General features: G+C 40.8%; 1 protein-coding gene across 1 annotated transcript in view; it reads right to left on the bottom strand.

Annotated features, from left to right (window-relative positions):
* hydin (HYDIN axonemal central pair apparatus protein) overlaps positions 1–17,150 on the bottom strand; it is a 1,114,396-nt gene that overhangs the window by 191,746 nt on the left and 905,500 nt on the right. Inside the window, exons 65-66 of the mRNA XM_080187991.1 lie at positions 7,213–7,358; positions 5,970–6,179 (exon numbers count right to left, since the gene is read on the bottom strand). Coding sequence (XP_080044117.1) covers positions 5,970–6,179; positions 7,213–7,358 — 356 coding nt within the window. The remainder of the gene's footprint in view (positions 1–5,969; positions 6,180–7,212; positions 7,359–17,150) is intronic.

The following is a 17,150-nucleotide window of genomic DNA, read 5'->3' as shown; positions in this document are numbered from 1 at the left end:
ATCCACGGTGCATATGTACGATATCTTGTATCATCTACAGCAAAGAATCACTGATCAAAACCACCAGTTGTGTGGAATACACAAATGAGCTGGAGAAATTGGTATTCTGCAGAGAGGCAGAAACTTCCAATGTTCGAGGGTGCTGTGGAGGACAGAGCAATGCACAACCCAAAGAGAGAAGAAAACTGTTGGAGCAAGTTAGCAATTCAGGCAGAGAAGGAACCAAAGATTATAGTGGAATGTCCCCAGAAAACTCTTAAGTGTCAAATTCGTGGGAAAACTGGAGTAAATCACATTGATTTTTTTCAGTGAGAGTTCAAACTAGAATCTCCCACACTCTGTGCAATGTAGAAGTCACCAGCATGATTATCACTAAATTGAAAGAAGCAAGGCCTATTCACGCCGGAGAGGCTGAAATCAGCGGCCCCCGTACTTCAGCCTCCATTTGCTGGCCAGCTCAATCGTTGGGCCAGCCCAGGACCCTGCAATGCTGTCGCTCCCAACCCCCACGGCCCAATCATGGCCCCCCCCAATCATTCTTGGGCCAGCCTCGACTACCCCCATCCCAGATGGCCCCGATCTCCAGCACCGTCTCCCAGCAGTGACGATCCATAGCTCCAGCAAATGTCCTTCTCCCCGTCCCCGGCAGGCACTCCACCAGCCCCGACTTCCTGCCTGCCCCCAAAACAGATTCACTCCCCAGCAGTCCTGATTACCCCCAGCCTGCCTCAATCACTGGTCTGCCTCCTGCATCCACTGCATCCCCATGCAGAGTAAGAAATCTCACAACACCCATGCAGAGTGGCAGTGGGACCCCATTGATTGTTCCTAAGCCCCGCCCCCACCAGGCCTTTCTCCCATAGGCCCCACTCCCTTGGCACTGTCCGATGCCCAATGGGCAGTGCCATGGTGCCCCCTAGGCAGAGGCACTTTGTCCTTTGGGCAGTGCAGGGGCACAGCTGGCACTGCTAGTGCGCCCTCCCCTTCACTCCTGCAGGGTGAGGCTGTTGGTTCCCTGAAAGTGGGGAGCTAGTCTGAACCTCACTGGAGTGAAATACTCCTGGCGGGATGGGAGATGCTAGCTGCTCCAGAGAATTCAATGCCTGCTAATCACATTAAAATAACATTAATAAGATGTAAAGTGTTCCCGCCAGTTTCTAGCCCGAATCAGACAGCGCCGGAAATCTAATACTGGGACATACACGCAGCTGGAATGCATGTGCAAATCCCATGCATGCCTGAATTCCATGTATGCCCGGACACATGTTTCTTCCACCACACTGCACTAGAAAATTAGTGTGGCAGGGTGGGCAAATCACCCCCTACATGCCAGAACAAGATTGCTGAAATGATCACGTTAATAGAAAAGCAATATGAGAGCAGAACCAAATGATAAAATGGTTGATGAAAAATATGCTAAGTTGAAACACTTGAAAGAGAAGGAACTTAAACACATGACCTCAATACCAGAAATAGAGTACCAAAACCATTTGCTTCACAAGTGACAAACTGAGATTTTGTAAGAACTGTCAAGACATAAGGCTGTGTTATATTTCAATGAAGGTAGTTGCATGCATTGTCGAACAAGTTGCTTGACAGAGAAAAGGATCAACAGTGGATTGGAGAGTGACACCATCCACAGAATAAAGTATGTAATCCATGGTCTGCATACAGTCTAGGACAGAACTCAGAAAGCAGCATTTCTGCACAGAAGAATCACATGCTATACTATGTTTGAAACTGTGCACAGTCGAAGGTTTCTAGAAGTGTTATGTTAAATGCAAGCCTCAAGATCCCTCCATTTAACAATCGCTACATCGATTTACCAATGTCTAACTTATAATGGTTACTTAGAAAGTGGGTTTAAGTGAATCGATCTGGAAGATTGTATCAGAAAGTTTAACGGGGAGGGATGTTGTACACGGGGTGTCTTTCTCTTTAAGACAGCACAGCAAGAGAATTTAACTTGAGGAACCAATGGGGAACTGAGAGTAAGTGATCACCTGAGAGAGTGGAGCCCTCTCTTGGGCAGAATACGTCTGGAGCTATGTAGTTAAAGTCATAAAGCCTGGAGTATGACTCCAAGGCAGGCTATATACTCTTGTACATAGTTTCTCATTATCACTAAAAACCTTTTGCTCCAAACAAAATCTGAGATCTCTTGACGATGCTAGAATGCCAATACATAACACTTTTCAAACAGGATTCTGCTTATGAAAGTTAAAATCAATCCTGGGAAGAGAAGGGCAGTGTTGAGCAGAGCAGGTTGCTTTAGATATGTGGCTCACAGTCAAACCACAAGGTTTGGTGTCCTTGTTTCCAGTATTTAAAGCCCCAGTGGGCTGGTGAATGGCAGATGGATTTTAATTTAGATAAATCCGAGGTGATGCATTTTGGTAGATCAAACCAGGCCAGGACTTACTCAGTTAGTGGTAGGGTGTTGGGGAGAGCTATGGAACAAAGAGATCTAAGGGTTCAGGTTCATAGCTCCTTGAAAGTGGAGTGACAGGTGGACAGGGTGGTGAAGTAGGCATTCAGCATGCTTGGTTTCATTGGTCAGCACACTGAATACAGGAGTTGGGATGTCTTGTTGAAGTTGTACAAGACATCAATAAGGCTACACTTGGAATACAGTGTACAGTTCTGGTCATCCTATTACAGAAAGGATATTATGAAACTAGAAAGTGTGTAGAAAACAGAAAATACTGAAATCCTCAGCAAGTCTGACAGCATCTATGGGGAGAGAATAGAGCCAACGTTTCTAGCTGACCCTCCGTCAGAGCTGAGAGTGAAAAGAATCAGTGACTATTTATATGAGGAGGTTGGGGGTGTGGAGTGGGACAAAGGGAATGTAAATGAGGATACAGAAGGCTGAGAAGGTGCTGAAAAGGGATAATTAAGAAAAAGGATCAGAATGCATGAATAGCAGAACAGAGATGCAGATTGCTAAAGGACTGCCTGAGGAATGAGGCAGTTACCCTGATAGGGGAGCAGTGGTTGTGGTGGGGGGGGGGGGGGGGGGGGTGGAATCTGGTGCTGGATTCCTTGTTAAAGGAATAAAATGGATGAATAGGATGAAACAAAATGAGATGAAGGTGGAGGGGAGAGTTCATGCTCTGAAGTTTTGAACTCAGTGTTCAGTCCAGAAGGCTGTAAAGTGCCCAATCGGAAGATGAGGTACAGATGCTTTATTTGACAGTTTACATGGAAAACCTGGGGTGAATTTTTAATGCAAAAAGCTGATGAAAAGCATTGCTTGAAAGAAGATTTTAAATGTCTGTTTTTGGGAGTGGAGTTTGGGAAAATCACATCTGATAATTGTTTAGTGGGATTATGAGAGACATCCACTAGAAGCCTGGTTGAGTGGCATTTGCCATTTAGTTCAGAGTGGGGTGTTATTATTGGAAACTCTGTGCAATTGTGAAGCTAAAGGGGGAGTAAAGGTGTATATCATACCATAATTAAACGTTTCATGTTTAATAAATTATTTTTCCTGTTGTTAAAACTGATTAGTGGTCCTGTTCCTCCACGTTTTCTAAAGAAAGTAAAAGATATGATCTTTTGAGCCAGTGTTCCATTCTGGAATCTTACCATCCAGTAGTAATACCAACTGGGATTCTAATAATATCAAAATGGTACAGGTCTGGTGATCTTCAAAGAATGGAATACAGCTACGAATGGTCACAAAAAGTTAAGTGGAGCTCCAAATTTTTATACGCATTAGATAAATAAGAAAAGCATAAGCCACAAATAGAATAAATACAGTCTGTATTTCTGGATACCCCCACTATTGGGAGGATATTCAAGATATGGATATGCCACAGTAAAAAGTTGCCAGAATACCAGGAATGATATGATAGAAGCCCTGAACAATTAGGATAGTTTACAGTTCAGGAAAATATCACAAAGCGGTCTTTAAAGAATTGAAATAAAAGCAAAATACTGCAGATGATGGAAATCTGAAATAAAAACAGAAAATGCTAGATGAACTCAGCATCTGTGGGAGAGAAACAGAGTTAACGTTTTGAGTCCATGTGACCATGTCAATCTCGTTTTAGCTCCAGCCTTTCCCTCACCTTCTGTTTTACATCTCCTCCCCCACCCTCTGACTGTATAATTCATTACATTTTCATCCTTCTTGAGTCCTAAAGATGGATCAATACGAACTCAAAACATGAACTCCGTTCCTCTCGCCACAGAAAATGCCAGAGTGGCTGAGGTCATCCAGCATTTTCTATTTTTACTTCAAAGCACTAAAATGGTTTTGAGATGGTACACAGTGTAAAATTGCTACTACAAATTGGTGAATTTGCAACAAGGAAATACTGACTAAGGACTATCATGAGAAGAATGACAAGGGAAGTTAAAAGTGTACGTAACAGGGTCATTAAATAATGGAAATCTTTACTACAACTCAGTATTGAGTTACAGACTACAACATTATTTAATAGGGAATTGGAGAAATATTTGATGAGAAGGTACACAAAGGATTTGGAGTTCACCCAGGAAACCAGAGTGGACTACCTGCAGTGGAGCTTCTCCATACAATATTTATACCTCCTCCTGCGCTGAAAAATCCCAGCTGCGATAAAAGCCAAGAGTAAAGTTACATTTTTAGATGTAAATAGGTGAAAAATATAAAGAATCTTTATAAAAATGTTTTTAAATGGTGCAAAATATAATTGTTTTATGTAATTGAGCAGTCCCGGCGAAGGGCTAAAGTGCATAATTCAGGAGAAGAAAGGATTGTGAAACAGAGGGTAGACTGATTGTGTCACAGGCGATCAAAGGAGGAAGGTAAGAAGGATCAAATTCTTGAAGATCTGATAGAGAATGAGGTATAGTAGAAGTCTTGATTGTATATTACTATAGCATAGGAAGAATAAGTGTGAAGGCATTCAAAATAGCACACCAGAAACTCCTTAGAATTAGTGGGCTTGTATCTGCCTTCAGTCATTGTTCATTATAAAATTTTTGCTAAATTAACTGATGTCTTGTATTTGTCAATTTGCCTATCATAACCTTGAATGCCTCCAATGATTATCATAGCTTTAAATCCTTGCATGGTCTAATTCCAATGAAACATGAAATGTCCCATGTGAACTGGTCGTGTGGTGAAGCGTTTGGGGGTGGTGAGTACCATAGGGAGATCTTTGGGCTTGGCTTGCGTCTTTAAAATAGTTACACAGAAGTTGGAAGAGGTTTTCTTCTAACATTTTCTGAAAAGTATTGGCGTAACCCTGGCAGAACCATCTAAAGTTAACAAATTAAATGCCATGCTTGAAATTCCCTAACCCACCAAATCTAGCACTGGAGAGCCCTGGAAGCTATGACCCAGTGTTACATTAATGATCCCTCATTCTGGGAATTCCCACAAACAAATACATCTCTTATTGACTCTTTCATGGATTTAAAGACATATACTGAGTCAGCCCTTGATCTCTTTTCTAGAGAAAAGAACTCTGATAGTTAGAACTTTGGCTTGATCCGTGTAAATATCGTTTGTACTTTCACCAGTATCAGTTATAATAAAAACACTAGAATTGTACACATTTCCGTGTGGCCTAACCAAGATTGAATTCTATTCCTCTTAGTTTGTACTTATATGGCTTGTTAATGTGTGTTGCTACTTTAAATGATTTCTGAACATGTATCTCTATATTACGCCTCTTTCAATATTTATCTGCAGGTGAGCAGACGGAAGTCAACTCCAGTGTAGGCAACAATACAACAAACACAGTGCCAATGACATGCCAAGATATTGCCAGTGTCGTTATCTGATTTAGACTCTGACTTAAACATTCACTGCTGTTAACTTGATGGTTTTTAGATTAAAAACTTTGTGTAATGCCAAGGACCATTTTGTGAAGGAAACCATCAGGATTACAGGTCTGGGAATATAAAGGTTGAGTGGCTGATGCACAGATATAAGCAGCGCTCATACACTTTGCTTTTAGTTAGTAACTCACCTTTTTCTTAACTGGTTTAATTCCAGGCCCAGCATCAACCCACTTCACAACACTCAGCCGGTTGTCCCAGTCTGGAATCTGGTCTGCAGGCACTGGGAAGCTGATTTTTGACACCATGCATTTTATTGGTTGTTGGCTGTATGTCACAGGTACATCTGACTTAAATGTCGCTGTCATGTCCTTTGCGCATCCAGCATGCAGGTGGCCAAACTAGTCAATAAATAAACATTCAGTATGAAACACAGAAAATAGTTCAAGTTAGTTGGATATAAAGTATTCCAAGTGATGGAGCTTGTTTGCTATTACTTATTGGACCTCCTATTTCCCTTTCAATAATTATCTGCAGGCGAGCAGGCGTACTCCAATGTAGATGACAATACAACAAACATAGTGCCGATGACATGCCAAGGTATTGCCAATGTCTGTACCAGGTGAAAATACATCATCAGACCAACCAACAAACATTCAGCACAGGTAAAGTTCTTCTTTACCTGATCATTACATCAAAAGCAGCAAACTGGAGCATAATAAACTGTAAGTATACATGGTCAACTTAGCGAATTACATTCGGACTTTTCCATTTTTTTGTGTGTGGCTGTGACCTGAAAATATTGAAACACCTTGGGGACTCTTTGACAAGTTTCTGGGATCCCCCAGTAATTAAAGACACATTCCTGGGTAATCTCCTTTAAATACTGACAGCTTTGGGGATCATCTGTAACAGATTCCAGATTCCTTTTAACAGATTCCAGTAAATATAAAGATATTCTTGGGCTCTCATAAATCAGTCAAAATGAACAAACAGCCATCAAAACCTTTTCAAACCATTTTAATCTCTGCCTTTGAATTTTTTAAAGGCAGAGATAGTTTATTGATACCTGAGGGAGTGAAAGGTTATGGGATTCGGCAGGAATGTGGAGTTGAGATCAAATCGGCCATGATGCTATTGACTGGCAGAGTAGGCTCAAGGGACTGAGTGTGGCCTACTCCTGTTCCTAATTTGTACATTTGTACGCTGGTATGTTAGTTTCCTTCACAGCTGTATAGATAACCCCTGCTCAGCTTTTTGTTCATGTTTTCAACAGATGGACTTTCAATCAATTCCTGGGAACTCCCGGATAAATATTGAAACAATCTGAAAACCTCCTTTAATACTGCAGTGATTCAGTGATGTGTTCTTTAACAGTATCCAATCCAACATTATTTCAAACATGCTCTATTACAATTTCGCCCCTTCAATTACCTGTGGGAAGACGCTGAGCTCACTGATGTCTGAAAACCACTCAAATCGTACGGTGTCTGCTACACTTCGATTGGTCATTGTGAAGGTCATTTGATATGGCTCACCAATATGGCAATCTCCAAATTGAATATGGTCCAAGTGTGTTGCTAGGTGGATGACAATAAAAACATTCTCAATGTTGTCCTTTATTCAATAACCAGATTTCTGGGAACTTCACTTTTTTGAGTTAAAAAAAATCAAATAATACAACATTTATTACTTTGATCACACAGGCTAGTATGATTAATTGGATCAAGTAATTGGACACATTTTAGTTAGTTACCAGTTACAAGTGTGATAGCCAAATTTTGAGAATGTACTGTAGCGTCAGCATGGAGCAGCTCAAGTCTCTGGAGTAGGACCTGAATCCATAAGTCTCTGACACAGAGACAAGAGTGAGATACTGAGGCAAGACTAAGAAGGGCGGTGACATACTGATATTGTCATTTGACTAGAAATCCAGAGGCCCAGGGTAATTTTCAGGGGACCTGGATTCAAATCCCATCACGGCAGATAGTGGAATTTAAAAATTCAGCAACATATCTGGAATTAAAAGTCTAAAGGCGATATTGAACCAAATGGTTCACTAATGTCCTAAAGTGGAGAGAGCAGAAAAGAATGTATTGGTAGTAGGGAACAGTATAGTGAGGGGGACAGACACTCTTCTCTGCAGTAAAGTGCATGAGTCCAAATGGCTGCGCTGCCTGCCTGGTGCCAAGGTCCAGGACATCTGTTCAGAGCTGGAGGAGAACTTACATCTGCTCAGGGCTGGGAAGAGGAGTATCCATTCACTGTGGTCCATATAGGTACCACTGACATAAGGAAAACAAGGAAATAAATTTTGCATAGTTGGTATGAGGATCTTGGCACCAAACTAATCTCTGGATTATTACCATAGCCATGTGCAAATTGGCATAGGGCAAATAAGATTAGAGATGAATGTATGAAGACTGTGTGGAAGAAATGGGTTCCGCTTCCTGGACCCAGGCAGCAGTATTGGGGAAAATGGGGACTGTTTGAAATTGCTAATGTGCAAAAACTGCAAAAAAAGTTGCAGATTTGCTGGAGTAAAAACGCAGTCATTGTGGTAAAAAGGGGCATATCAAATGATCAATGCCAGAAGTGTGCTGCTAGCAGTGTTCTAGTAAACTGCATAACAAAGGAAGTAGAGAGGATTTTAAACTAAATAGCGTGAACAAATTATCGAAATTCAGAAGATGAGATAAATCAAAGACTAGAGAAAAAGAGAGAAAGATACCAGTGTGGGAAATGATAAACAGACTGTGATAGGAATGAATAGAGAGTTCAAATTTTAAGAGTCAATCAGCAGATAAGGTTAGAAGTTACAAAAATAAAAGGGCGAAAATAAATGTTTGTTGTATTAAAAATAAAACAGATGAACTGATAGAGCAAATAGAAAGAAATAAGTATGATCTGATAGCAATTACCAAGACATGTCTACAGAATGACTTAAATTTGGTTCTGAATGTTGAAGGGTATGTGACATTTCAGAAGAATAAAAAGCTAGGAAAAGGTGGAGGCGTCATTGTTAATTAATGATGGTATTAGCACAGTCAAGAGGGTGACCTCAATTCCAGAATGAAGAAACAGTTTGAGTAGGGATGAAAAATGGTAAGGCAAGAGGTCACTTGTGGGTTTGGTGAGTTGTGGCCCCTTAACATTATCCACATGACAGGATGGCGTATAAAAGAAAAAATAATTGGACCTTGTCAGACAGGTACAGTGATAACAATGGGGGATTTTAATCTGTGAGGGATGGGGGAGGGGGGGTCTGCTGCCATGCTACCTGTGATCAGTCAGTGGGAAGGGGAGGGGTCCACTGCCACTCTGCCTTTGATTAATGAGGGGGAATGGGGGGTTGGGGTCCACCGCCACTCTGCCTGTGATCAGTGAGGGGGAAGGGGGGTCCGCTGACACTCTGCCTGTGATCAGTGAGGGCGCAGGAGGTCTGCTACCACTCTGCCAGAGATCAGTGAGAGGGCAGGGGGTCTGCTACCATTCTGCCTGAGATCAGTGGGGCGGAAAGGGGGGGAGGGACCCATGATCAGTCTGGGTGGCAGAGGGGGTGGGGGATAAGGAGGTCAGTAATGTTGTGGGGGTGTGGTAATGTCTGTGGGGCCAGAGGGAGGCATTATCCAGCCCAGGAGCAATATGGTAGGGAAGCCGCATTCTATCTTTCTTTTGTGCATGTGCAGTTGGAGGCACCAATTGGAGCTGCAGGATTTTGGGCACGTTAAACCTCACTCAGGCTTCTGCATCGCAATTCAGAATTGCTGATATTTTTGCAGGCAGAATGCATATGGGTGTGCCTAAGAACAGGTCTAAAAGTCGGATCTGAAACACTCCCAGTTTCAGGTCCGCCCAGCACTTAGAATTAAGATGGTAAAATAGGGCGCATGATGTCAATGAACCTAGCAGCTAAGATAACCCAATAATTAAGCTCGAGCACTGACGTTCATAAGGTATCAGCTTAGACCCAAACACAGACAGAGGTTTGAAATTGCTAATGTGCAAAAACTGCAAAAAAAAGTTGCAGATTTGCTGGAGTAAAAATGCAATCATTGTGGTAAAAAGGGGCATATCAAATGGGCATATTGGAGAAAAACAAATTTCAAGCAATAATTATAAAAGGCCTAATCCAAATAAATCTGGAAAACAAATAGAGGGAAGAGTATCTACATGATAGAAAAAGTTCCAGAGTCATAATAAAATTAAGAATTGTTATTGAACATACTGGCAATTACTGGTGCAAATAACTGTCACTGGGTCACACCTTTACTGGACAGACAACCAACAAAATTGGAGATGGGCACCAGAACCACTGTGTCATTGGTATCGGAAACTGTGTACCAAGAGACACATTACCCTGAAACCCTCAAAGATGCAAGAAAGCAGACAAGAGACTTGATTACCTATAAAGACTTGCATTCCAACCATTATTTTGTAAATTGAGTTTGTGTCATTATATGCCCTGTTTGTGAACTGAAATCCCACTCACCTGATGAAGGCACAGTGCTCCAAAAGCGATTGGCTTATGCAACCAAATAAACCTGTTGGATTTTAACCTGGTTTTGTAAGACTTCTTACTGCATTTACCCCAGTCCAATGCCGGCATCTCCACATCATGACCCTCAAAGGTAACACTCAAAACCTAGACCAGAGAAGTGGTTCCATTAAGGGGCCACATCAATGTAAATGTGTAGCTAAATGGACAGACTGCAAACTTGTCCCTGCTCATCATTAAAGATAAAAATCCAGCTTCCTGGAGAGAACCTGGCCTAGGAGAATCAAGTTAAGCTGGGCTGAGAAAAACCTCATGTCACAGTCCGAAGCAGGTCTATGAAAATTTTAAAGAAACATGCCATTGTCTTTAATGGAGAAAAGATGAAAGATGAAAGCGTGAAAAGATCTCAGTCAAACTAAAGATTATGGATGAAAGCCAAGCTAGATGCTTAAAGGCTAGTTCAGTGCCATATGCCACCATGCCGGTCAAGATGGGGATGAAAGATGGGGTCAAGATGAAATCATTGATGTAAGTGATTTTACCACACCAATAGTACTGGTGATGAAGAAAGATGGGCTGGTAGATATGTGGCAATTTTAAAATCACTATTAATCCAGTACTGTGCAGAGCAGTTCCATCTGTCTTTAATTCATGATTTGTTTGCTGGGTTGGCTAGATGCCAGTATTTCAGTGAAGATGACCTTAGTCAAGCACATCTCCAGATATATGTGAACCCAGAATCACAACAATACTTGACATTGTGATTCATAAGGTGCTATTCAGATATAAAAGACTTCCATTTGGCATCACATCTATATCTGGTGCTATGGTCCAAATTCTCAGTGGTCAAGAAGGAGTGCAGTACAGCTTAGGTGACAACTTTGTTACCAGCAAGAATAAAGAAGAGCACCTCCAAAATTTAGATGCCATGCTGCAGGGACTAGAAGATTATGGATGGTGAATACGGAAAGATAAATGAGAATTTTTCAAATCTTCTATAGAATACACAGGGCAGATTCAAAGGTACTGCACAGACCACAGTCAAAAGTAAAAGCCATAATTGAGGCATCAGGACCTCAAAAAGTAAACTAACTTTGGTCATTTTTGGGTTTATTAAATTATTATGGAAGATTTGTCTAATATCTAACAATCATTCTCAAGCCTTTACACAACTTATTATGTTAAAACAGGAAAAGGAAATGGATGGGTCAATGGGAGAAGATCTTCACAAAAGCAAAAGAAGCATTATTAAAGTCAGATTTCCTGATGCACTTTGATCCAAAATTACCTTACGGGGTAGGAGCAGTGGTTTCTCACATAATGTCCAATGATGGAGCAAAGCCAATAGTGCTTGCATCAAGATCCTTAAACAAAGTAGAAATGAACTGTGCATAAATAGGAAAGGAAGCTCCAGGCATAGTTTTCAGGATCAAATATTTTATTAATTCCTGTGGAAGGGTATTTACTTAACGAATGGATCATCAAGCACTGGCAATGATATTCGGGCTCCATATCAGTATTCCAACTCTAGCAATGAGCCAGATGAGCATTGCCGTTGTCAGCTCAGAACTACACAACAAAATATTGTCAATCTACTCTCAATGAGAATGCTGATGAACTCTCCACATTACTTGCACCTAATGAGTTGTCAAGGCACAGTTTGAGTGGTAACATTTTTTTTCTAAGAAGTCGATAACACTGTTGTAACTGCAGGGCAAGATAAGAAGTATACCAGAAAGGTCCACTTCAGTTAGAAGTTAGGGACATGGTATTTTGCAGCAAGTTCATGGGAACAAACCCAGAGTTGAAGTCATATGTCAACCAAAGATTTGAACTATCGCTATAGGCTGCTCTCCTTTGCGGAATGAAGGTCATCATTTTGTCACCATTAAGGAAACATCCTGAGCCAACTTCATAAAGGTCACTGCAGGATAGAAAGGAAGAAGGAGACAGAGGCCAGAATTTTACACCTCACCCATCACGGAAATCAGAGAAGGCGAGGGGTGGACAATGGGAGGATCCGTTGACCCCAAGAGGGATTTTACAGTTTTGGGACTAGTGCGGCCATAAAATCCCACCCAGCACTTTGGTGATCAAGGCTCAATAGCAAAATTGAGGAGGAGATGGGGATATGTTTGTCGTGTGCCAAAATTTGAAATTTGCCACTGCTAATGCCAATCCACACGTGGGAATGACAAGAAAAGTTATAGCAAAGAGTTTACATTAATTATATCAGAATGTTTGAAAGCTGTATGTTCCTCATTGTGTACACACTTAAAATGGCCTGAAGTTGCCGTTATGAAGAATACACCTGCAGAATGATAAAGAGACTGGGTAAGATTTTTGCAAGATGCAGGTACCCAGAAAAAGCTGTTAGTGACAATGGGCCATCCAATCCACTCATCATCCTGTCACAAATGGGCTATGTGAAAGGTTTGTCCACACAGTGAAGCATTCATTGAGAAGTGATTGATGAACAAGGTTCACTGTATAAATGACTAAGCCAATTCCTGATGATATACAGGAATACAGCATATTCAACAACCCAAAGTTCTCCAGTATTATTCATGGTGAAACATCAGTCATGCACAGTGTTCGATTTGCTGAAGCCACCTAACACAAGGAAATTGTTGAGAGAAACAGCAAATTCAAGTTGGGTGACTTGAGAACAGGCTAAACATTGTTTTGCAGAAGGGTCAAGAAGTATTGGCAAGGAACTACACCACCAACAAGAAGTGGATACTAGCCATTGTATTAGCACAAACAGGACCGTTTCCTACACTTTCTAATTTGGAACGATATGGTGTGGAGAAGACACATGGACCAACTCTTGGCAACTAGAACTTTAAATTTAAATACTATGGTGCTGCACACTAGTAGAAAGTCCATTCAGCAATAGTCCCTGTGAACTGAATATTCAATAATAGAAATGCTGCATAAAATTCTGGCTGATCAACGAGGCTGTAAATTGCAGACTGCATTAGCATGGGCAGTACATGCGAAAAATTCATTACAAATGGTTGGGGGGCTTTAGTCCAAACCAATTAGTAAATGGGAGAAATTCAAAGTTACCATCAGTATTGAAGGACACATCTCTAGGAACAACCGTTAACTTGATTTTTTCTGACAGCTGAATGCTATACATGCAGGTAGAAAGGCCTTCTTTAAGGTCGAGGTTTCAGAGCGGATACAATGAACCCCAAAGCATCACGCAACACCGTCGGCGGTACATTTCAAAAACTATGATTATGGCCAACTAAAAGAATGGAAAGGACCAGGTGTAGTGATAAGGACAATGACAAGGCAGTCATACTACAACATAGTAGCCAGACAGTCCAAGCCCACTCTTGAGAGTAGTGAGAATTGATTATGAATTTGGAGCATCTGAACAAGTTGTAGAAATGCAAGAATCCCCTTGTACCTCAGGAACAGATATCTTGAGCAACTGTGATGATCAGATAGCTATAGACAAAGGGAAATCTGATGATCAGCTAAAGAAATAAAGGCAAGAGATGAAGCTATTACTTCAAAGGTTCAGCTATCCAAAGTAGGCGCAGTGGTATCATATATATCTGAAAGATCAAGTGAGTAGAGGGATTCTGCTATAATTGGAAGAGCAGGAAAAGCCTCAAGAAAATATAAACTCTGGCTCAATGTCCAAGAGCAGGGGCAAAAAGCAAAATTATGGATTGGGGTGTAAAGATGGAAACCAAAAAACTAAGATTTAAGTTCTGAGGATGAGTCAGTGAGCGCTCATGGACCCAAGAAGAAATCAGGAATCCGTGGCCGAAGTTGTTAACAGACAACAGAGTTCTGGTAGTAGTAGTCCTGACAGGGACAGATATGGCAATAGAGGCTAGAGTTTAACTAGAAAAACTAGGAGTCAAACCAGTAACAGTAATGGGAGTACAGGCACCTATGATAGGAAAGTTTTGGTATATATGCCAATGAAATGCAGAATATGGAAATAAGACATGCCAAATGAAGCAAATTGGAAAGAGTTTGGGGTGTAAACTGAGGTACCAGATGAAGGGCAGCCTGCTCTGTCCCACCGGTGTGTTTGCACAGAGAAAGTTTTGCAAGATGGCATTTATAGAGCAAAGGCCAGCTTAGTAGCCCGTGAATTTGAGGAACACTTGGAAGAACGAGGCATTAGTGTTGATTCACTCACAGTGGGGAAAGTGACACTGAAGATATTTTTTCGCCATCCTAGCCTGTAATAATTGGGAATGTAAATCGATAGCTATTAAAGCAGCATTTTGCAGAGTGAAGCATTTCAGATTTTTTTTAATCCATAGAATCCCTACAGTGCAGAAGGAGGCAATTTGGCCCATTGAGTCTGCACCAATTTTCTGACAGATCATGTTACCTAGCCCCACACATTCACCCTGATAGTCTCCCTAATTCACACACCTTGGGAAATGAAGCAGCAACCTAGCATGGCCAATCCACATCCTTGGACTGTGGGAGTAAACTGGACCACCTGGAAGAAACCCACGCAGACAGTGGGAGAATGTGCAGACTTCACACAGTGACCTGAGGCTAGAATTGAACCCAGGTTCCTGTGAATCATACACATGTGCCACCTGAAGAATCTGGTAATACACAGGGTCAGTTGTGGAAACTAAACAAATACATATATCGATTGAGTGGCATATCAAGGATTTGGTATTTTTCAGTACGATCCATATTGCTGAAAACTGGCTGTGTCCTGTTAAAAGGAGATCCTGCAATGTTCTATTAGAAGTCTGAAGGAAAATTGGCAGGGATTTTCATAATGCATATTGATGACTCCTATGGGATGGCACACATATTTGAAAAGAGGATTTCAATAGGTTAAAGACAAAACTGAAAGTAGAGTCAAGCAGACAGTGTTATTCAATATCTCGGTCTTGATATACGACAAAGCAAATTTGGAATAACAGTGAATTAACAGGCACATCCAGACAGAATTGATCCCCATTCCCATAACCAGAGAAGAGTTGATTGGAGAAATAAAAATGAACTGGCCAATGAAAAAGTATTGGAATTGATAGAATGACAGAACAGTTAAATTGGCTATGCATGCAGACAAGACTAAATGAGAGCTATAATGTCCTAGAGTTAAATGATATGTTGAAGCGTAGTTCAGTCAGAGAGAGATCTTCCAGGCATATGAAACTTTTAAAAAGCTGAAACTAGAGGAATGTGTTCTTAAATTCTCGGCACAGGAAGACCGGGAGACAGGAAGAGAGTTGTGTTTAGCGATGCTTCACATGCTATTTTCCCAGATGGACATTCGAGCAATTCTTGCTGGGTAAGGAAGGAAAATGTTGTCCTGGCATGGGAAGCAAAAATAAATAAAAAGAATAGTCAAAAGTACATTGGCAGCCAGAAACCTAGCTTAGTGGAGGCAGTCGAAATGGGGATATATCTGTCTGACACATTAACAGAATTATTTTTTTAAGACAAAGTCAGGAAAGAAGGTACCAATTTAGCGCTATGTGGACAATGTTCACTCTACAAAAAGTGTAACAGTAAAGCGATTCAGAAGTGATTTGGCCGGCATTAAACAAACGCTGGAAACAAGGATGTTTGAAAGCTAAACTGAGTTGGTGCAAATATCCAATTAGCCATTTGTTTTACTAAACAGGATGATGATACTGAAAAATTATTGAGACTATTGGAGAATTGCTACCTAAAATTGATTAGAAGTAAAAAAGGGGGGTATCTGTTACAATGTAATCAATGATAACATGCTGTGGTGTTCAGCTGAAATGGAAAGCAGATGAGGATTGGGTGAAGCATTTGTTGTCCAGGGCATGGCCCAAGCGGTTGTGCAAAGGAAGATCTTTATTAAACATTTACTTAGAATTTTTTTTTCTTATTGTTTGCTACTGGAGGAGGCATACTGCTGGATGAACGGAGAATAGAGATGCAGTGACAGATATCTAAAGGGATATTTCAGGATACACAGAATAGATACATTCCAGTGAAAAAGAAAAAAATCCATGGGGAGAACCTACTAACTGCAGTTAACTAAAGTTAAGGATAGCATCTAATTTAAAGAAAAAGGATGTAATTGTGCAAAGATAGGTGGAAAGTCAGAAGATTGGACAGAACAGCAGAAAATGACTAAAAAATTAATAAGGAGGGGAAGAAGAGTATGAAAATAAGCTAGCCAAAAGTATAAAAGCAGATAGTAAGAGTTTCTATAGATATTTAAAAGAGTTGGCAAAGTGAGCATTGGTTGTATTGAATGTGAATTTGGGAATTAATAATGGAAAACAAGCAAGTGGCAGATAAATTTAACAGGTATTTTGCATTGGTCTTTACTATAGAGGACAGCGGTATCATCTCAGAAGTAGTTGTAACTCAGGAAATGGAAGTGAGGGAAGAAAACTTCTGGGAAAGTGGTACTTAGCAAATTGTTGGAGCTGCAGACTGACAAATTCTTGGGTCCTGGTGAACTTAAACCACTTAATGAGGCTGTAGAATAATGAGATAGCTGATGCGTTGGTTCAAATTTTCCAAAATTCTTCAATTTGAGAAAGACTCATTAGATTGGAAAATAGCAAATGTACTTTTTTATTTAAAAAGGGGGTGAGACAGAATGCAGGAAACTACAGGACAGTTAACTTGCCATCTCTCATTGGGAAAATATTAGCAACTGTTGTTAAAGGTATTATAGCACTTAGATGCATTGAAGATAATCATGCAGAATCAACATGGTTTAGTGAAATGGAAATCATATTTCACCAATTTATTGCAGTTCTTTTAAGAAGTAACAGTTGCTGTGGATGAAGGGGAACTAGTGGATGTACTATACTTGGATTTCCAGAATCATAGAACCCTACAGTGCAGAAAGAGGCCCTTCAGCCCATCGAGCCTGCAC

This window comes from Carcharhinus amblyrhynchos, chromosome 4, assembly GCF_965287045.1.
Source record: "Carcharhinus amblyrhynchos chromosome 4, sCarAmb.v2.hapA, whole genome shotgun sequence".
NCBI lineage: Eukaryota > Metazoa > Chordata > Chondrichthyes > Carcharhiniformes > Carcharhinidae > Carcharhinus > Carcharhinus amblyrhynchos.
The sequence above is the reverse complement of the archived record's forward strand: the minus strand, read 5'-3'. Positions and strand labels throughout refer to the sequence as shown.